The following is a 21,767-nucleotide window of genomic DNA, read 5'->3' as shown; positions in this document are numbered from 1 at the left end:
GCATGAAAGTTGCATTTAGACTCCGTGAAATTTACGGACCACTGCCAATTTACAAAGTGTTTATGGAGTTTGTCCTTCTTGTGTTAAATGTCTGACATACAGCTGTAAATTGTCTTAAAATACCAGAGGCTTCAAAAGGGCACAGGTGTTCGTTTTAGTCATTATTACCGTTTTATTAATCATTGTTATCACAGCATTATCATATTGACAGGTTTACCAAGACCACATTTGCATTACATTTCTTTACATTATATTGCTGTTAATAAAAAAAAAATAGCTGCACATGCATAACACTTAGTCAATCTTATCCATAAAATAAACTACTGAATATTAAACAGCCGTCACAAATTTTGCTCTTGTTTTTCTCTTCGCAGGTAACTAAATGTCCTCTTGCGTAATTTTGCCAGATGACATGTATAGATTTGTGCGCGTAGTGTACATGGAGGAGAACCCAGACAGGTGTTAAACGTTTATTTCAATGCGGGTTTAACAGAAGGGCAAGGGCTGAAATCAAACCATAGGACAGCTAATAAACCTAATCCGCGAGAACTATTCATGAAACACGACCGTGAGTCGCTGCCTCGGAAGACATTTTTACATTTTACGCTGACATTTAGCAGACGCTCCAGAAACGCCTCACTAAAGTGCATTCAAGTTAGGTTAAAAGCAGAGACGATACTAAATCATAAGTGTCACAATCCGATGGTAGCAGTCATTATAAAATATGTCATGTTAAGTGGCATAATAGGTGCAAGAGGGTGTTTGAGGATATATCATGTTTAGACTTCGGTTTAGTTTAACTAAAATCCATTTTTAACAAATTAGTTTTCTGTCTGCAGCTCCTCTCCCGTCTCATTCTGAAGAAATAACATACAGTGATGGGAGCACTGCCTAAACTGGGATATTTATACTGAATGTCTCAGATATAACGTCCCCTTGAGCTAAACGCCATCTCATATACAAATAAATACAAATAAATTCTCAATACACTGTCATGTTGTGTCCTCTTTGATGCTTCTGCCCTTTAGAATATTCACGTAGCTATAGTACTTTATCCTATTTATCCCCGGTCTCCACGCAGGCTTAATAGCGTGTTTGCTTGCTTAGAACGCATACACCCTTTCAACACTAGACTTCCTGGTCTTCCTTTTTACAAAGTGTCACGGTTAGACCTGTTGTTTCTCTTGCTACATCTGCCCAGTTCTATCAAAAAAAGTTGGTGGAGGTGTTGTGCCGTATAATAAGTCGACGGGAACCACATTATCAATGACGTGCGAGTAAAAGAAGTTGATTGAGCCAAAATAATCGAGGTAAGAGACACATGTAATGATACAGTAACTGAATAGAGAGTAGTATAATGTCAACGAAATTCCAGTGTAATGTTCCAGGTAAGCTTTGCGGAGACGGCAAACCTACAGGCACCTACATTGGTCATATTTTATTGGTAGCCGATATCTTAATTCCGGGTTAGGATTTGATTGGCGAGTCAGGTGGACATCAAAGATCGCGTTTTCAGACGCTGGGCTAGTGGCTGCGATCGGGGAAAGCAAGGTTGAGCGAAAGAGCCTGAGCCTTGCCCATATTACGGTTGAAATCTCTGGTAAGATTTTGTGCGTCCGTTTACACAGCCTGCTTCCAGTGTGAAATGTGTGCAGTTAAGTATGAAACATGATTGGTGAAACGGGTCAACTATGTATTTCAAGATACGTCCTTTGTTTAATAATTAAGACTGCGACGTTAGAGAAGGTAGGCTACGGATGAGTGAAATAAGATTACTGTCAACTGGCAGCGACGTTGTATGCAGTGACGACATTACCAAACGTACTGCGGTAGCCTAAGTGCTTACCGTATTAGCCACCAGAGACCCTTAAAAGTGCGAATGACTTCAACGTCCAAAGCGTGGAAGATGTAGCGTTGAGCATAGACGCCGGGTTTCTACAAGGATGTTTGCAGAACTCCTTGGCTGGTGCCACACCACATCAGCGCACTTTCTGTTATCTCACGCAAAGCAGCCTAAGCCTACAGTAGCCCGGGGTAGGCTGTGCGAAGCATGCAATGTCCCATGGCATCAGTTAGCAGCGCTTCATCGCAAGATCACATTGTAAAATGTAAAGTTAAATGTAAACCATAATATGTGGATTTCACAATCCGTATTAAGACAAATGTATGATAAACTGCTTTGTTACGACATTCTTTCTTATAACATTCAAAGTGTACAAAATACCTGACCATAAAAAGTTATATATAGCATATCATGTTGAGGACATCTAGCCCTTGGGTACAGGATATCATATGCAAACTAGAATATATTTACATTAACAGGCATGTTTAAAATAAAGGAAACAAATTCATTAAAATTACTGTAAAATCTGTGCCTGGTCCTTACTTGACATTTTTATAACATTTATGAGATTTTAAATAAGTCTAAATATTAAATGTTAAATGTTCTGTCCCCAGTTTGTACCTCTAAGACAAAAATAAAAGGTTTAAGCTAAATGATGTATTATTAATAGTCGTGAGCGATTTTCTTCGTTTAGTAAATGTCTCAAACATTAAGCATACGTTTGCAGAGGGCGATGTTTCGCACCTGCTACTGTTTTGTGAAGAGGAAGCTAAATCCGCAGAAACGTCGCTCTTGGGTAGTGAAAACGTTGTAGCAAAGAGGCTACTTCAGCTTTTTCTTTTGTTTTGCTTCCATTTTCCTTTACAAATATACGGTTCCCAAAAGCGGTGTCAGTATAGCTTACAGACTTTGACCTGTGAACTCAGCGCTGTAAACACGAATTACACTGCTGATTGGCAATCAGAGAAATGCCAGAAAGGTGTCCTTGGGCTGGGTCACTGACCGTTGTTTTCTCACTTCTTTTTAGTTTAGTTTAGAATTGGCGAAACGCTTGCCATAACTCGAACACGCCAAGAGCCGTAAGGATATTTTAGTAACATATCGTAATCTCTACCATTAACAACATGTATTAATCACGTATGTGTGAAAGACATGCAAATAAAAAAAATAAGTTGGCAAAACTTGGAAAACGTAATTTCTTTAATGTCAAACTGTAACAGTGTGAAACTGTTTATAGATACATTTGACTAGAGTAAAAGAAAACATATGAAGGAAAAGAAGCATTTGAGGTGAAGAAAGGGCGGAATAATAAGATATAGCTGTGTGGAAAAATAGACACCGTAGATTTATTCACAGTAAAAACTCAACAGGAATGTCAGTGATGATTATAATACATTTGGAATATGTTGCAGTAGAAATTATGTGAAGGACACACTGACGTTCATCTCTGGAGTCTATCGCTTCTTGTGATGATTTGACAGAGTGTTTCAGATTGGTTTCGTGTGACTGGGTGCTGGAGAGGCATGATTGCGTATATCTCCACCTATAAAGTTATACAATGCGGCAGTAGGCAAGAGCACGTTTATAGTTTTGCATTTTACATGCCCGTCAATTGCCGGTTTATAAAGCCTGTCCGTTAATTGTTACTTCAGCTGCATATGAAATCCAGGCAGGACTGGCTGTGGTACACCGTGGTCACAGAAATAAATCTTGATTTTTTAAAAATCTGCAGTAGGTGTGGTTCTTTAAAAAGCTGTGGGTGGGGGTGTCACATGGGTGTTGAGGTGTGGCCTGCTCTTCTCTGCCCCCCGCAGGCAGGATGGGGTTTGGAGAAGCGCTGTGGTGTCCGCAGGCCCACGGCGCCCTGCTGAAGCTGCAGGACTCAGAGCTGCGGCTCATGGAGACCATGAGGAAGTGGATGACCCAGAGGGCCAAGAGCGACAAGGAGTTCTCCCTGCAGCTGCACCAGATGTCCGCCATGGTGGAGAAGCTGGAGGGGTCGCAGCCCGGAGGGGGGCTGGATTACATCAGCCAGCTCAATAAGGTGGGGGGGATGAGGTGGGAACGCCATGAAGCATTCTCCTCCAAAATCACCCCCACTTATCCCACACACCCACACACACACACGCACAAACACACTCATTCATACACAGTTTCTTTCCCCCAGATAGTTTCCCTTATTATTGTGTGCAATGTCAGGTAATTAACTACGAAGTTCGCTTGTGAAATGCCAACCTGGGGGAGTGAGGAAGTGAGGATGGGAACGGTCTGTAAATCAATTGCGCGGTGTGCCCCCCCCCCCCCCCCCTACAGTCTTGGACCGCCATGGTGAGTGAGACAGAGAGCCTGAGCAGAATCCTGAAGAAGCACTCGGAGGATCTGCTGGTCGGGCCGGTCAGCAAGCTCACCCTGCTAATCCGCGACAAGCAGCAACTTCGCAAGAGCTATGGGGAGCAGTGGAACCACCTGAACCAGGAGCTGAGCCGGGTCAGGAGCCCAGGCATTGCAGGGGCCGCCGTCTTGCTGTTCATTTCACACACAGTCTTTAAAAGCCCTGACACGCCCATAGCTAAGATATCATTTGACAGTTATACAATACTTTTTGTAACAGGGGAGTCCAAATCAAAATGGCAAAGATGAAAGATGATACTTTGCCACATATTTTGAAATGTATTCATTTCTCACCAAGGGTAACAGAATAGAACCATCCTGCCACCAAAAAAAAAACTACATACAGACTGTATTTTTGGCCCATTATTTTCCCTAACCAAATTACATTTAAATTTTTAGTAAGAATTTTTGCGTGCAAATTGCAAAGTGTTAAAGTAAGGAAGTATGCAACTTAATTATGCTGTGGTCTTCTGTGGCTGGGTGACGTCATTGTTCCTGAAATGGAACAACTCAGAGTGCGGTCATATACACTGTTCGTACAGATGGTGCAGTCCTGAGACCATATCTGTAGCTGTATGTTTATGCTGAGCTGGGGTTTTTTTTGACAGCTTGAAGGCTGGAAAAAATGCGTTAAACTGCCATGCCAACTTGTGGGTGAAGCATTGCTTTTACTTGATCGTTGATGCTAGAAGGGGAAGTCAGATGTTGCAACTGAATGGTCGTGTATCGCTCATGAGCACTGGTAGCAGTTTTTTCGCACCCTTATTGGCAAATGCATTGATCCCAGTCTTCCCGATATGCAAATTGTCACCAAATATTCCTGGGTTAGTTTAGCAACGTCTGAAGTTTCAGAATCAGTATGTCTATTACTGCTTCTGCACACTGACTACCACATGTTCTAGTCAGTTTCAGAAAGAAAAGGGGGAAGTTTATTGCAATATATTGAGGTATTGCCAAAATAAGTGGCAGGTTGCCAAAACAGATTATGGTAGTATGTTGCAAGCTCCTATAAACTGGCTGGCTACTTATGAGGTCTTCTGGTCTAAGCAGCTATGCTACAGGGATTCTGAGGACATTTTGAACATCCTCAGCATGAACGAAGAGGAGCGAGACCCAGACGGGTCTCTTTTAATAAATGGATTCTAAGAATTCATAGTCCGTATAATTTTCTTTTGAAGCATCACAGGTGGCACGCTCTTAAATGTTTCATATAGAAGTTGTCATGGCCACCAGCTGACAGGTCAAGCGATAGTTTCAGCAAATTGCTTTGTGATGCCCACTCTCCTCTGTTTAGTTGAAACTCCCCCTGTGATGAGCCAATCACAGACAAGCACATCCTGTGCTTATGCGGAAAAGCCACAGTCCCCTTTGTTGTGTTTAGAAAAAAAAACAGATTTTTTTTTGTTTTGGAGTAAACCAAGAGCAAGAGGATATTTGGAAACAGGACAGAGTTTTTTTTCACTGAAACAGCTCCCAAAAAAAAAACGGTGCTGGGTAGCATTTGGTCTATCGGCTCTGCGTGATAGCTCCTCTCCCCCTACCTCCTGTTGCATTAGGTGACACAGGCGGAGCTGGAGAAGATGAAGGCGAGCTACCGACAGCTGGTGCGGGATGCAGGCCAGGCCAAGAGGAAGTATCAGGAGGCCAGCAAAGGTAGGGGTCCGCTGGCCGGGTTTCAGCTCTCAAAGCTGCGCCGCGGTGTCCTTCCACTGCCTGCTATCCCTGCTTAATTAATGACCTCGATTGTACATGCCTGTGGAACTGAACATTCATTTTAATCTATCTGTCTATCTATCTATCTATCTATCTCTAATCTGTGTGTCTGTCTGTCTGCCTTTCTGTCTTTTTTGTTTTCTGTCAGTCTGTCTATCTGTACTGATTTGTGGATTACAATTTGAGCGTTTATCAATGCAACACAGCATTGCTTTGGTGGAATTATTTTTTGTATGAAGGACTTAATGCAAGAGGGAAAACTGTTTAAAAATGTTACAGAACACATGTATTTTTTAAATTTGTGTATGTGCGTGTCCAGACAAAGAGCGTGAGAAGGCGAGGGAGAAGTACATTAAGGCAACCCTCAAGCTACACGAGCTACACAACGATTATGTCCTGTCCGTCAGAGCCGCTCAGCTGCATCACCAGCACCACTACAGTCACGCCCAACCTGCCCTACAGGACACACTGCAGACCCTGCAGGAGGAGATGGTGCTCGTGCTGTGAGTGTGTGTGTGCGTGTGTGTGTGTGCTTATGCGTGCTTGTGTGTGTGTGTGAGAGAGAGAATGTGTGTGTATTTGCGTGTGATCGATCGATTGATTTTTCCATCAGTTGTCAAGCATTTCAATTAAGTGTCATACACAGCATGGTGCCCAGCCTGTAAGAGCTTATAAGATACTGTCATTCGGCGGTGCATTCAGTAACGCTTTCACAATTAGAAAGCCTATTTATATACTAGGTGTATTTTTGCACAGTCTCAAAGACCTCAAAGTCTTCATGCAACCAAAATCAATCAGGTTTCCTGTTAGACACTTTACCGAAGAAAGCATATCTGAGATCATTTTACAAGAAATAGTAAAATATAAAATATATATTTCGTTTTCGGTTTCTTTTGTTACAGAATTGGCTTGTTTATAAAGCCAGAGGCAGAATACCGAGTGTCAGTTTAGTCCTCTGACTTCTTGTAATGTTGAAAGTTGCATATGGTTCTGGGGTATAGGTATTCTTAATAAGAGCATATGTTCTGAGTTTGGTTTGAGCCATATATCAACTGCACACATTTCCTTTTTTTGTGATCTTTTTTTACCTCACATCGTAATTTGTTCTTGTAGACTGTAGATTTTACGTCTGTCCTCTGGCATCTTAACAAATCTCCTCTGTACATGAACCATTTCCCCTTTTTGCTTGACTTCAGATGGTTGCTAACTCATGCCACCACAGGTGGCTAGATGCTGGAACATCAAGAGAGCAGCAGGTTTCTCTATTTTGAGCAGCAATGGCATTTTTTATTATCTTTGTGTCACCATACACCATCTGAGTAATCTAATGCTGAGCTTACACATGGCTGATGTAACTGAGACTACATATTACAACAAAGTTCTCTGCCGTGTTTAACTTTGTTTAGTCCTGATCTTAAGGCTCTGCCTGCCGAATCTGCAAGAGGCCTAATGCCTGCCTGAAACTGCATATGCTCATCTAAGATGAAGCTCTGATATTTATGTCTCAGTATATGGTAGATGTGTTGAGCCAAAGAAAAGGTTACTTAAGCAGCTTTTGACTTCTTTCTTCCTAAAGTAAATAATTTCAGTGTTTTCTTTATTCATCATGAGTCTCCACTCAGAGCACCATACATTCACAATACTCAGCATGCTCTGTAGGTCACTTTCTGATTCGACTAAAAGAAAAATCTCATCAACATAAGCAATGTTTTTTAATCCTACTCCTGGAGCCCCCCAGTCCTGCATATCTATCTATCCTTGCTGCTTGATTAAATCAGGTGTGCTCAGCTAATCAAAAGTGCCACTGATGAGTTCAGTCAGGTAGGTAGAGCAGGGAAAGATGGAAAACGTGCGGAGCAGGGGGCCCCTAGGAGCAGGATTGATAATCAGTGGCATAGAGCAATATACCATGTATGATATCTGCTTCCTTTACTCCCAGGTTTGCATGTTTAATTTGAATAGCCAAATTATTCACGTACAAAGCAAACAGTGGAGTTGATAGCACATTCCCCTACTTTATACCTTACAGGGTTGGAAACCAGCCAGTTTTAAAATCATTGACTTGCATACATACAACTGGAGCATGAGATAGAGCTTTAATCGCCTCATAAAACCTTCCATCTATCCCAGCTGTTAAAAATCTGTAAGCAACGAGGTCTCTGTTGACCCAATCAAAGGCTTTTTGAACATCAATGAAATATACAGAGGTAGATTTGCCTTCTTGAATTTTGGTCTGTGTTTGTGAGTGAGTGTGAGTGTGTGTGTGTGTTTTATACTTTTTCAGGTTCAGAAGTTTTATACGTTTAGAAACTGACCAAAACTTTAATCATACTCACAGCAGTCAGTCAGCTTTGGGGTAGAGAAGAGCCTAGGCTTTAATGGCCAGCCCAAACTCACTGGGTCTCTCTGACTGCTGCCCTCTGACCCAGGAAGGAAATCCTGCAAGAATACTTTGACCTCACAAGCCTGGTCCAGGAGGAAGTGATGTCAGTCCACCGTGAGATGGACAAGGCTATCAAGGCCATAGAGCCGCACAGAGAGTACGAGAGCTTCATACAGCAAAACAGGTACAGCCCACCACAGTCACCTTCCCCTGCATGCCACCCGAGACCTTCCCCTGATGCCTGACTGCAGTTAAAGAGAGCCTGGCCTCCAGCGATACTGAGCTAATGATTATGGTGACCTTAACTTTACATGAATATTAAATGGCGCCAAGGGCTACTCTGAAAAATGATCAGTAGTTTACTTTACAATTACTGTCTAACACATTATATTGAGCCTCAGCTTAAAATACTGGGAAGAGAGTCAATAAGCATTAGTAAATTAAAACCAGGCAAAGATGGACTCACCAAGCCCATTCCAAGTAAAGGGCACTTATAAATGCTTGGGATGTCCAACCAAGCATCTTCCCTGGGTTTAATTTTCTCATTGCCCTAAATGGCTTTTTAATGGTGACGTCAAAGTAAGTTATAGTTTGGCACGGCTGTGTGCAACTGTGCCTCCAAGTAGTGCAACACCGTGCAGGTGCTGTGTGATTGTTTGCTCAGGGCGGTGGCAGGTTGCTGCGGTAACCGCGGTCTGGTCTCTGCAGGTCTGTGGCCGAGGTGCCGCCCTGTGTGGAGTTTGACAGCAGCCTGGTGGAGGAGGCGGAGGGGCTGACCGCGGGAGAGCTGGAGCTGAACGAACTGACGCTGGAGGGCATGCAGCACCGGTGAGTCGGCCTCACGCGGTCCCCTCTGCCCTCCCCCAAACCTCCACGCTCGCGCCTCCCACACCGCTCCTCCAGCCAACCCTGGCCCCTCTCACGCCGCGGTCCCGCAGTGCCGCGGTCGTCAGGGGTGCCCCTCTCCTGCTCTGGCCCTGACCCCTCCCTCTGTCTCTTCTCTCTCTCTCTCTCTCTCTCTCTCTCTCTCGGCAGGCTGACAGCGCTGGAGGAGGAGCTCCTGTCCCTCACCTCCACGCTGGGCAGCCAGCAGGCCGCCATTAACCAGCTGGAGCTGGATCTGCAGGCAGAGGAGGAAGCAGCCAACCTGGGCCAGAGGTGCACGTCGATCCCCCGGGGCCCAGTCTCTTGTACTCCTCCTCACTCTGTTTACTCTGGGGTTCACAACTCTGCCTTCCAGCCGTGAGCTGTGACAAACTGTGACAAGTTGTTACCCAGCGCAAATCAGTGCAGCCTCCCTGCTGGTTATAAGAGAAACCTGTTCCTTTCTTGTGGTCGTGTGAAATTCCAGATTCAAAGTTAGCGGTCTGCGGCGCCCTCCCGGCTCGTTTGTCATGGTTTTCGTGGCTGTCCGCCGTTATTAGGTTCCCAAACTTGATTGATCTCGAGCTAATGTTTAATTCATCACAAACCCGTGCGAGCAGATGGACCAGCTACAGTTTATGACAGTGTAATGATTCTGAGGATTAAAGACGGGGGAGCGGGCCGCTCCTTAAGGAGTGCAGCGTTTGATGAAGCGCTTGCGGAATGGGTGAAGGCAGGGCGTGGTGAGGGACCGCTCCCCCCGGCCTTTCCGCGAGAGACGCGTCACTCGGGTGTGCGTGTTAAAAAGAGGTACCGCCGGCAGCCGCGCCGTCCCCCCTAGCCCGGCTCCAGGGGCGAGCCGTCTGCCGAGGTGAGTGTGCTCGGAATGAGGCGGACACTCGCCAAGCCTGCGGTGGAGAATGGATAGTCTGAAAGTCTCTCTCTCCCTCTCTCTCTCTCTCTTTCTGTGTATGTGCACGCAGGGTGTACCAGTTCAGCAAGCGCAGCGCTCTAGAGGACAGCAGGCAGCAGCTGGTCGTCTCCATGGGCGCCCGCACCCGCCTGGAGGCCCAGAGGCTGATCCTGGCAGAGAAGCTGCAGTCGCTGGGTGCCCAGGACCCCCCTCCCGTGTGCCTGGATGACGACCGCCTGTCCGTCACCTCCGCCGTAAGCTCCGCCCCCTCTCAGCCCTCCCCTTTCCCCACAATACGGACGTTCTCATAAGTTTGATCACACTTCTGGCTCCTTCAGCCATTGGCTGCGTACTGCTTCTCAGGAAGAATATGGTTTATTTAAAGATGACACATATCCTGTTATACCACATTCTTTTAAGAGAGTGTGAACTCCTTTAAAAAGGCGCTCTTTAGACAGAGTACCCTTTGCCTATTTTATTTGTGCCACTGTGGCGTCATTCATGCGTATGAGCCTTTGAGGCTTGATGTACTAGTTTGTATCATTAAAAAAAAGAAACAACGTGCATCCTTCTTACTCTGATCATGTTGTAAGCCTAGCAGGGGGGTGCATTGTCTAAAACTCGCCAGACCTGTTCCTTGCTCATAAAGGATGACAGTTTGAAGTTTGAAAACACGTCCTCATCTTTGCAGCCAAAATACACACCGAGTATGATAGCGGCTTTCAGTCCAAAGTTCTGTGTCATTGAACATCTGCAGTTTGTTGAACGAGTAAGCGTGAGGTTATAAATGCATTCTCTGCACACAGCAGTGGTCGCAAGGCGATGCGTGACTGTTATTGTGGTTGAATTTGTTGTTCAGTGTTTTTTTATGGGGGTTGGCAGTCCTGAGAGTTGGGGCTGGAGGCAGGCGTGGCTGCAGCATTTTTAAGATGGTGCTCAGACCACAGCGCTCGGTGTATTGAACCGAGCTGTTACTGCTAAACTTATTGTTGTTGTTGCCGGATGTCCCTGAGCCCCTTCTGTGGGAGTTGCCGTCTTCGCACCACAGAGGCACAGGCTTCTCCACGTTTCCTTCCTGGAGACGGCTCATAGCGCTCCCGCCCTGTAGCCCTTCGTACTCCCATCCCGGAATATTGTTTGGCGCTGGGAGGAGCACTGGTTATCGTTCCAAAAAAATGGCAGCAATTACTGTTCGCGGCAGCAAAATGAATAGGCCTTTTCTGTCTCGGACTGACGTCAAGAGGGAAAATAATCTTCTCTCCGGGTCAGGAATTGGCCAGCGCGCTCAATGCCGTGGCTGACACCAGCGAGGTAGTTGTTTGAGATAATATCAGCGATAAGACGCAGAAGCAGCTTGAGTTTCACTTTTTTCCCGCAGCTGTCTAAGGCTTCTGAAGTCTGAAGTTCTGAAGTGCTGAAGTGCTGTTGTGATTTATCACGGAAAATCCCTCGACTATAATTGAGGAGGTACCTGTGGTGGAGAGATAGTGCCAGGTGTTGCTGTGGGTAGTCAGGCCTTCCTGTGTCAGCTCTGCACCTGTAACCTCATTCCATGGTTAAAGGTAGACTGGTTTTTAATAGCACTGGGGTTTAAAAACTTATAGCATGCTCATAAGACTGTTCATGGATAGACGTCATACGCCATATTCATTACACCAGCTACTGACATTCAGAAGTCTCACAGCACTGTCATACTGACTACTGATGTTTTGAAACCGTGCAGCACATTTATTATCCTGACTACCCAGGGTCTGCAAGTCATACAGCAATTAAAGCAGACCAGTTCCTGACATTTAGAAATCATGAGGCATTTTAATATGGCCTTGCTACTCTAGTTGGTTTTAATCAGGGACAACACTTACTGAACATTAATTAAAAACCAAAAGGAATGGGCCCTGAGGCTAAATACATCTTGAGAATGAGTTCTGCCTTTTGTAGGACTTTAAATCTTCCCGGACCCTCCTTTATTGGTCACGGCGCTCTTGCTGTCTTTCAGGAGAGGGATAAGGACAACTATAAACTGCTGAACCTGGACACCATCATGAGTCATCTCAGCAGCATGTTCAAGCCCAAATACACGGTAGGACAATGTCACTTTGTTACGGTGCTCCTGTCTCCCTAGTCACTCTTTCTCTCTTCAGGGTTTCTACTTGTCACTTTCGCCAGTCTTTTGGAGTCAAAAAGGCAAAAAAAGCCCTGAGTCAAAGAGGACAAAGATTTTAGCGGAAAGCAATAAAGACTCAGAGAGTCAAAAAGGATGAAGACTCAGAAAGAGGATAAAAGAGGGTAAAGACTCAGAAAGTCAAAGAGCGTACGTGTGTGGATGGGAGGATGGTGTGCACTGCAATGAGGCATAAAGCCACGACCAGACAGTTGACCGCTTTAACACGGTGCTCTGTCCCGTCTCTGCCGTAGTCTAGCTTCTTCGCTCCCTGCCCCCAGGTCCCGCCCGCCGTGCCGCTGGTGCCCGAAGTGCAGAAGCCCCTGAGCCAGCAGGGCTGGTACCACGGCGCCATCCCCAGGGTGGAGGCGCAGGAGCTGCTCAGGTGCGACGGGGACTACCTGGTGCGGGAGAGCCAGGGCAAGCAGGAATACGTGCTGTCTGTGCACTGGGGCGGCCAGTGCCGGCACTTCATCATTCAGAGCACAGATGTGAGTGAGACGCCGGGGAGGGACCTGGGTTCGCTGAGCTGTGTGGGTGGATATACAAGGCACAGCCCAAAGACTATTACAGTACATCCTTAAATTGCAGGTTTCACACTTCCCGAACACTTCAGTTTGCTTCTTTTTTTAATGATTCTTTGAATCAGATAAAGATAAACACAACCAGAAACAACCCCCATCCTCACTTAATGCTATATGAAGACATAATGAAAAATCTGTTCACCCAGCAGCAACAGCAAGTGTGGCTCCTGCAGTCTAAATGTTATGTTAATTTAACATTATTGATTGGTTAACCTTTGCTCCTTTCACATATGCAAGAACACAACTGAAGTCTTACAATGTTGGACTGAAGGGAGGTAATCAGTAAAACAGGCCCATTTTTCCTGAAATTATATACAGTCTTTTAGGGTGTACAATAAGATGCCATTTAATCATTGCCTTTAGGTAGGTGAAATGTTTTCGCTACAAACACCCTTCTAAAATTTCTCCAGATTTGGACATCTGCACAGCATATGGGCGAGGTTTCCTCTGCTTGTCTTACACATTGGGCGTTTATCCGCAAGGTTGATATGGGTGTAATATACTATCTAATATAGTATCATCAGTAGTCATACTTGCTGCCCAGGTGTCTCAACTGTTTCTGCTTGAGGTCTGAATAAATCAATTGTTCTTTTAGAGAAACAGTAGAGGCCAAAACTCAGATTGTCTTTTCCTCATTTAACAGTTTAACTTTCTTTGCTTGTTACTTTACCCAATGCCTTATTTGTAAGTTTTTTTCCCAGAAAGTTTTGTTACCACAGTGCTTCAGTAGTTGCTAAAAAATAATGAAGGAATTATCCTCGGGGTCTCATCATCAATAACATTTAATTGTTTGGATTTCCAAGGTCTTAGGGCTCCATCAGTGATTGCCTTTGGTAAATATGGATTATCCATGAAAGGCCTGGGGGGGCATGGTTTTAAATCCAAGGATTTTTATGAGATCTACAGTATGTCATCTGTCACATGTGTTTAAAAGTCCTGGGTTTGCGTGTGGTTGCTAGTTGGGTCAGGTTAGACACTCTTGGTGCCCAGCTCAAAGGATTTAAGCAAAACCACAATGAATATTATTGAGATGCAAGATTAAAATACAATTCAATACCAGGAAGAGCTATCATAATCCTCCCACTGAGCAAGGAGAAGGCGTATAAGAATAATAATGGTGTTTTAATGGGACACACTTTGGAAAAAAATAAGTATCTTTCAGAGGAAGATTTATTGTAATCGTGTTTATCCTACTTATAAAAGAAAGTGGAAAAGCCTTCCCTCTATTAAATTCTGTTTTATTTTTCTCTAGTAACCTTGAATGATTATTTCAATAATCTCATCAAAGCGAGTGTTCACATTTATACCCACGTATTCAAATCCTTCTGCTTTCCAGTGAGCCTATTAAAAATTTTAAGGCTTTTGGCGTTTACCTTGATCGGTAACATTCCAATTTTTTTGCCATTTAATTTGTAGTTTTTTTCAGACAATGCTCTATTCCTTTAGAGAGTGAAATAATAAGAGGAGAATCCATTGCATTACTCTGAGGGTTGGTAGGAGACAGAAATCATTTGTGCTGGAGGATTTGAAAGATACACTTTTAATATTGGAGTGATATTGTATGGCAAGCACTAGGGGGTTTATAGCCAAAGAGAAAAGTAATTGAGAAACGGACCACCTCTTTCTTGTTTCTCTTGTACACATAAATACTAAATATCCATCAGCATACCATTACCTAGAGTTTAGGCTTTGTAAGTGTTTTAATATAATGCAACAAATCCTCCGTTAAATATCACATTCTCAGAAAATTCAAATAAAGAACTCCATTCAATGCAGTCTCACAAAAAAATGCTTTTCCTGTTTGTATTCGTATAATCAAAATAAGAATGCCCCTGCTCCTGGGCTGTGTGTATTAAGTGGAGCAGTCTGTGTGCACTGTATTGTCTGGTGTTTGCCTGTTTTGTTATAACGATGGCTGAATGTACAGTATGTTCTGTATGGATCTGTATGGACAGTTTTAGATGCAACATTTCCAATCTCTTTACTAACAGTCTATATATCTTATCTCATTGTTGGAGGCCTACAATGTTCCTAAAGTTATGTTTTTGTGTATCTTAATTAGGCATGAGAGAATGTCTTTGTTGCTATGGTGCATCTAGGGGAAAAGTAAGGTTTTTAAAGCAGTCTTTTTGAACATGTGTAAGAGGGTTGTACATCTTTCTTTAGAACATATACCGCCTAGATGGAGAGGGCTTCTCCAGCATTCCCCTCCTGTTGGACCACCTTGTCAGCTCCCACCAGAACGTCACCAGAAAGAGTGACATTGTCTTGAAGAGGCCAATCCTCAAGGTACCCCCTCTTACCAGGTGTCCCAGCATGGCATGGTCATCAGCTTTGCGTCCACAATTCTCAGATCAAATTGGTAGCATCAGGAAGTGAAGCTCACTTTAAAGCATGCTTATTATTTACAGCCTTCAGCCTTTGAGGAAGCTGACTCAATTCACCAGAGATCAATTGAGCACACCCTCCGCAGGCATGGGAACAGCGGCCTTGTGACAGTCATTGTGATAGTTACACTGCTCTCAGGGCAGCTGACCGGAGACAGAATTCGATCTGCTCGCTGTATTATTCGGCTGTAAGTCTGAACAACATTTAAGGAAGTCCTTTTTCCTCTTTTACTCGCCTCAATAACATTTAAACGGGAGGTCAGACAGCGGATGGAATTGACAGAGCAGGCCGATAGCGGCGCTCAGATGACACCGAGAACTTACTGCAGGCAAACTGTTTATTCTTGCTTCTGTTGCTGCTGCTCCCTCTTTATTTATGTATGGTGGAACTCAGAGAGACATGATGAGGAGCACAGACCTTTACCTTCATTCGATAAATTACCCCCCACCTCCCCTCTATTACACTTTTGGCTCAGCCGCTGGGTAATATTTTAAGGGTTTGCTTTGGAACCTATCAACCCCCCATTAATAAAGTCAGCCGAGTGACCCTGAGATTTCTACAGCAGCCAGTGTTTTCTGCCCTTGGGCGTCTGGCCCGCGGTTTTGTCGTGACGGAGGCGTTTGCGTAGGAGGGCGAGTGACGCGGATGACGGACGAGCGGGGCCGCCGCGCGCGCACCTGGCCCCCCCGGCCGGCGGCGTGGCTCGCGGCAGCTGCGGGCGAGGCTTCGCTGACACGGGGATTCATCCTGGGATTCATCTCGTTTTAATGAACCCTGCGGAGCGGCCCTGCCGGCCGCTGGAAGGGCCCGCGGGCGCGGTTTGCTGAGGGGGCCTGAAATGCCCAATCTGTCAGCGCGAGGCCACACCCGCTGCCTGCTCACTGTCAGAAGCTGAGCTAATAAAGCTAATGAGCCTGTCACTTCCCCTCCCTCCCTTCCCAGGACAAGTGGGTTCTGGAGCACGATGATGTCATCCTGGGACAGCACATTGGCCGGGTGAGCTCACTGTCTGCGCAGACAGCCTCTGCAGGGGGGCTTCAAACCTTGTTGTATAGCGGCCAGAGCACTGGACTGTCATCTGTACTGGTAGCGGGCGGCCCTGGCAGGGCTTCTGCTGAGTAGACACTGTCAGCAGTAATATTAACTGGAACAGTAATGATGTGTCTGCATCTGGAGGAGTGAGGCACACAGATGTGATGGCTGACATTGAGGTCTCTCACCTCAGGGGAACTTTGGAGAGGTGTACAGCGGGCGGCTTCGCTCTGACAACACGCCGGTAGCAGTGAAGACCTGCAGAGATAATCTGTCCCCCGATCTGAAGAGCAAGTTTCTGATGGAGGCCAGGTCAGGGCACACAAACGTGCACGCACACACATACGCTCGCACAGATACACACAGAGGTACAAACAGAGCGACAGAGACACACACACAAAGAGAAATACCTGCTCGCCCCTGCACACACACACACACAGAGGTACAAACATAGTTACGGAGACACACACAAAAAGAAGCATTTGCACGCCCCTGCACCCACACACACACACACACGCGCACTTTCATGCACAATCCCCTCCTAAGGCTTTGAGTGTGTCCACCCCCGGCTGTCTGCACCGCAGGATCCTGAAGCAGTACGACCACCCCAACATTGTGAAGCTGATTGGAGTGTGCACTCAGAAGCAGCCCATCTACATCGTCATGGAGCTGGTGCAGGGTGAGCGAGTGAACTCCAGCGGGACTGCTGCAATCACTACAGTACTCTTACAGCACCACTCTCTCTCTCTTAATATTATACATTAAACGTAATGATACAGAGTAATATGAATGTATACAAATTATTCATGCATATATTGTCACTATTACAGCTAATAGTAATAATTATAATTAATGGAGCATTGCGTGTTTCGTAGATAGGAATGTGTTTTGCAGTGGGGGGTGGTTGACTCATTTCAGCTATGGCCGATGTGTGGCTCCTGCCTGGGGGGTGCACGGCAGTCGCTTTGCACCAACGCCAGTCACACTCCAGCAGAGTTGCAGGGGGATAGATTTACTGAGCCAATCAAACGGGAGGGGGGGGGGGGGGGGGGGGGGGGGGGGTTGTGACTGCAAGGCAGAATTTAGACTGGCTGATAGTGAATTCGCTCAGATCAGATGTACCTGCGGTAAAACGAGACAAATGATAAACGTGGTCTCTGTGACCTAGGAGGGGACTTCCTGTCCTTCCTGCGGAACGAGGGCACCAACCTGAAGACCAAGATGCTGATCAAAATGGCGGAGAATGTTGCGTCTGGGATGGAGTACCTGGAGAGCAAGAAGTGTATCCACCGGTGAGAGAGAGGGAGAGAAAGAGAGCAAAAGAGACGGCTGAGAACAAAGAACATATTTTTGAACAAGTCGCCTTTCGCGTGGGCGCCAACCCCCCCCCAACCACCACCAATCTCTCCGCTCAACAAATAACTGTTGCCTACCCTTTCCTTTCTCTCCTTTTTTCAGACCTTTCCAAGGTTATTGCTCGACTTACTGAAAGCAAATTGCAGATGTATCCAGGCAGCAGTCATTATTTGTGAAATTGCAGCAGCACCATCACACCCTCGGCCCTTCTGTCCTGCCTTATGAGAGCCCAGGATAGCCGGTTTTGTTTTCACAAAGATAAAATGAATCAGTGAGCAATGATCTGTCCCTCCTTTTGAGTATGAGAAAGAAAGAGAGATAAAAAGATAGTGTGAAAGTGTCTGGTCATACGTTGTACCTGCAAAAATATTATGTGTTTTGGTAAGAATATTGTAGGTATTGTCAGTTTTACATACATATTAAAATTATTCATATTCAAAGTATGATGTTTCCCTTCACAAAATGAAAATGAGGATGTGTGCTAAGCATTAGTTTATGACTATGGCTAATGTGTTAAATGCCAAATGTGTTTGTCCATGTTTAACCCTTTGCTTTACCTGGGACTATATTATGTGATGTGTTATATAATGGTTGCCTAGACGGTTATGACTCACTTGTCTTCTCTCAGCCAAACTATATGGAAGAAAAGTCTTGCCCATAGACTCAGGAGAAATATTGATTGAAAGCATATTACTTTTCCAAATTATTGTATTTGCCTCCAAAAATTTGTTTTCGTAAGTTTTACATTTATATCAAATATTTTTAGATTGCTCATGTATGCCTAACACAGTATCAGCCTGTTCTGTCCTTCAGCTGAAAGTTACTTCATAATCAATCATTTACAAAACAAGACCCTTTTTTGCAGTGATTGTATGCATCTAAATCTTCATTATATTTAACACTGCCTGCAAACAGCACATTTTTATGAGCTCTCACTGCTGGAGGGTCACAGGAAGTATACTGACTTGTAGCCCATAGCCTTGAAATATTTGCGAACCCCGGGTGGAGAGTTTCTTTAAACAGGCCTCTCCCCTGGGCTTCTGAGGACCAGAGGATGGTTGGTTTTAAGTAATGTTGAATCTGAAGCACACAGTGTAATTAGCTCAGTTGGGACAAATGTTAGCTCTTTTCTTTAGCTATGGCCGCCTTTTGCATGTTAATGGGAGGGAGGAGAAGTGTATGGGGAGGAGCACCGAAAGACTGAGCTCTGCTCTGGGGCCAATTCCTCTCACATTTTAGCCTGCTCTGTCTCTTTCTGTCCATCTCTTCACTTTAATGTGATTCAAAATGCTTTTGCCATGAAATATGATACTGCCTATTGCCAAACCATAGAAATTTGCAATGGAGTGTCAAACACAGGGGAACAATGAGGAAAATATGTCACCCATCCCCGTATCGTTTTCCTGAATTTCTGTGGTTGATATATCAGTGGCCCCTCTGCCACAGGCTATGACCATCTTTGTTTAATTTGTGGGAATTAAATTTGTGGAAAATTTTTGATGGAATAGAGTGATTTTGGGGGAATAGGTTTCCTTGATTTGGCTGTATTTGTCACAGGCTGTGAAGCAGTGCAGCTCTGTCTCAATGTCCTGAATGTATCTCTCTCTCTCTCTGTTTCAGTCCAGGTCAATTCCATTCAACTCAATGGTGTTTTATTGGCAGGACAAGACAAGTTGTGTTGTGTTGTGTTGCCAAAGCACAATACAGCAAAATACAGCACAATGTAGTGTTACCTCTACAAATACAGTACATGTAAACACAGAAACTTAAAAATAAAGAGAAAACATAATGTTGATCAGCAATCCTACAATAAGCGACAGTAATGGAGCTTAGCACATCTCACTCCCACAGCACAGATTGCTGTGACGTGGGGAAACCTATTGACCACATCTCTTTCTGCAGCTCTGTCTCAATGTTCTGATGTTCTCTGTCTCTGTCTCCCGCCGTCGCTGCAGGGACCTGGCAGCGCGGAACTGCCTGGTGGCGGAGCACAACGTGGTGAAGATCAGCGACTTCGGGATGTCCCGGGAGCAGGAGGACGGCGTGTACTCCGCCACGGGGGGGATGAAGCAGATACCCGTGAAGTGGACTGCGCCGGAGGCGCTAAACTACGGTACCACCACCATCCCCTCACCGCGCGGCGCTAGCATCATCGGCCGCCACGGGCTGGCTGCACAAACGCACGCTGGCTCACCGGGCCCCCTGTCCCCCGTCCCAGGCCCCCTTTCTCTCTCTCTCTCTCTCTCTCTCTCTCTCTTAGTTGCTCTGCCTTCCCACCTTTCATCACCTCTTCTTTTTTCTTCTCGGGTTTCGCTGCCATCCGCACGTCAGCTTGATAGAGCTGAGATAGAATCTGTGATTCACGTTATTGTCTGATGACAACAATGTAAAAAAAGAAAAAAAACCTCAGTGACAGATGCTGGCTTATCTGGGGTCACTTTAGTTTTCAAAGCACCGATCAGGGGCCTCATCGGTCTTCAGGGATGCTGCCTGCCGAGGGTATAAGGCCCAGCTGTCAAAATGAGTCACGGGACGGCGGCCGACCCCGAATTGCGCGCCCTCTCCTCTGTCCGTCTCAACGCTGCCCTCTGCCTGTCTTCCAGGGCGCTACAGCACGGAGAGTGACGTGTGGAGCTTTGGTATCCTGCTCTGGGAGACCTTCTCTTACGGCACCACTCCCTACGTCACCATGACCAATCAGCAGACGCGCGAGGAGGTGGAGAAGGGTGAGGCGTCGCGCCTTTACACCTGACTCAGATTAGTCATTCTGTAGATGCAAGGTCTCTGAACTGAACAGTCTGGATCGAGAGGAGCGTCAAAGCTTTAACAGTCTATGAAAAAAAAAAAAAAACATTTGGCCTGCCTGTCGTGACAAGATGTGGGGGTGAGCAGGGTCTTTGTAATTATTAATGTGATTAGGATGTGAAGAAATGATATATCAGCCTACATCACAATTTGACGGTGCTGCTTCTTAATGGCAAAACTGTCCATCATCATGTTGCTGAAATATTTCTGCAGTTTTATACTAATACAGTAGCCTAAATAAGAGTCATATGGTAGTACGGTAGCTGAAATAAAAGTCACATGGTAGTATGGTAGCCTAAATAAGAGTTACAACACGGACAGAAATAGGACTATGGTCCTTCTCGTCTACACAGGCTATTACAGTAAGCCATCTGCACTGATCACATCAAACATTGCCGTTTTCTTTGCGCTCTGTTGCCCCAGGATACCGCATGCCGGCCCCGGAGGGCTGTCCGGCTGAGGTCTACGCCTTGATGGGCCGCTGCTGGCAGTACGACTCCAGGAAGCGTCCGTCCTTCCACACCCTGCAGAAAGAACTGAGCACCTCGTACCGCAAACATCGATGACTCCCGTGCCCTGCCGGGCAGACACGAACATGCAGAACCAAGCGGTGTCATCGAGGCTTAGCTCGTACATCTGAGCAGATCACCTGCTGGAGATGAGCAGATTTTCTCACCTCAGCGTTGGTGCCCATTGTTGATCGGCAGAGGTGTCGCATGGTGTCTCTCTGCCAGTCATAGCGGAATGTGTGTGAACGTGAGCGTGAGAGAGGCAGGAGAAGTTGGTGCAGCACTGCTGTTCACTTGAAGATTTGTACAGTAGATACTAGGGATTTTGTATGTTTTTTCCCCAAGTGGACAGCTTGCGCAATTAGACTCAAAACTTTGTAGAGGAAAGGCATATTGAATAGCTGTTAAGATATTATTCATGTTTGCCAAAATGTGCTTTAAAAAAACTATTGACAAATGTTTATGAAAATAAAGGTGGCCTATTTAAATGTTCTGCTGGTCAAAACATTGATACATCTTTCCCAGATGTATCCATGACAACAGTAGATACAAATCACAGCAACATCACGCCTGAAAGATGGCTGGTATTATGTTTATTTAATGTAAACTCCTGTAGATCTGCAGTATTTTTTAATATGTATTTTTAGCTTTTAATAAATACACAAGGAAGAAAATCAAACACATAGGGTAAAATGAAATCCATCTGTAACTGTTCTCTAATTAAAACAAACCAAAAAGGCTACAACAAATATCACATACAAAAGACATATCTACAAAGTGAGTCACACTGTGAGTCTGGGAGGGAGTGTAACAGTAGATAGGGCC

The 21,767-nt window shown here is 45.3% G+C and overlaps 1 protein-coding gene across 2 annotated transcripts; it reads left to right on the top strand.

Moving 5' to 3' along the window:
• The first annotated feature begins 1,134 nt into the window (after positions 1-1,134).
• On the top strand, positions 1,135-21,558 carry fes (FES proto-oncogene, tyrosine kinase). 2 transcript variants are annotated; one of them, XM_036544485.1, is made up of 19 exons: positions 1,135-1,310; positions 3,658-3,887; positions 4,157-4,330; positions 5,791-5,887; positions 6,267-6,450; positions 8,377-8,514; positions 9,039-9,158; positions 9,366-9,488; positions 10,178-10,361; positions 12,104-12,187; positions 12,550-12,759; positions 15,019-15,141; positions 16,183-16,236; positions 16,466-16,584; positions 16,857-16,951; positions 17,441-17,564; positions 19,584-19,741; positions 20,232-20,354; positions 20,857-21,558. In XM_036544485.1, exons 2-19 carry the CDS (start codon positions 3,663-3,665, stop codon positions 20,997-20,999), a joined length of 2,478 nt encoding a protein of 825 aa, XP_036400378.1. In that variant the 5' UTR covers positions 1,135-1,310; positions 3,658-3,662; the 3' UTR covers positions 21,000-21,558. The 2 variants fall into 2 exon arrangements, with proteins under 2 accessions (XP_036400378.1, XP_036400377.1); XM_036544484.1 differs by lacking the exon at positions 1,135-1,310 and adding an exon at positions 1,525-1,600 and having other exon boundaries at positions 20,857-20,999.
• Positions 21,559-21,767: the final 209 nt, after the last annotated feature.

Source organism: Megalops cyprinoides, chromosome 13 (assembly GCF_013368585.1).
Source record: "Megalops cyprinoides isolate fMegCyp1 chromosome 13, fMegCyp1.pri, whole genome shotgun sequence".
Lineage (NCBI taxonomy): Eukaryota > Metazoa > Chordata > Actinopteri > Elopiformes > Megalopidae > Megalops > Megalops cyprinoides.
This window is presented reverse-complemented; position numbering and strand designations above follow the sequence as displayed.

Bases quoted from the DNA above. Each gene is read 5' to 3' on its own strand.
- fes (XM_036544485.1), top strand. From the start codon at position 3,663: ATGGGGTTTGGAGAAGCGCTGTGGTGTCCGCAGGCCCACGGCGCCCTG. The intron at 10,362-12,103 runs GTAAGCTCCGCC...GCTGTCTTTCAG, and splicing joins GCCTGTCCGTCACCTCCGCC to GAGAGGGATAAGGACAACTA. The intron at 16,952-17,440 runs GTGAGCGAGTGA...TCTGTGACCTAG, and splicing joins CGTCATGGAGCTGGTGCAGG to GAGGGGACTTCCTGTCCTTC.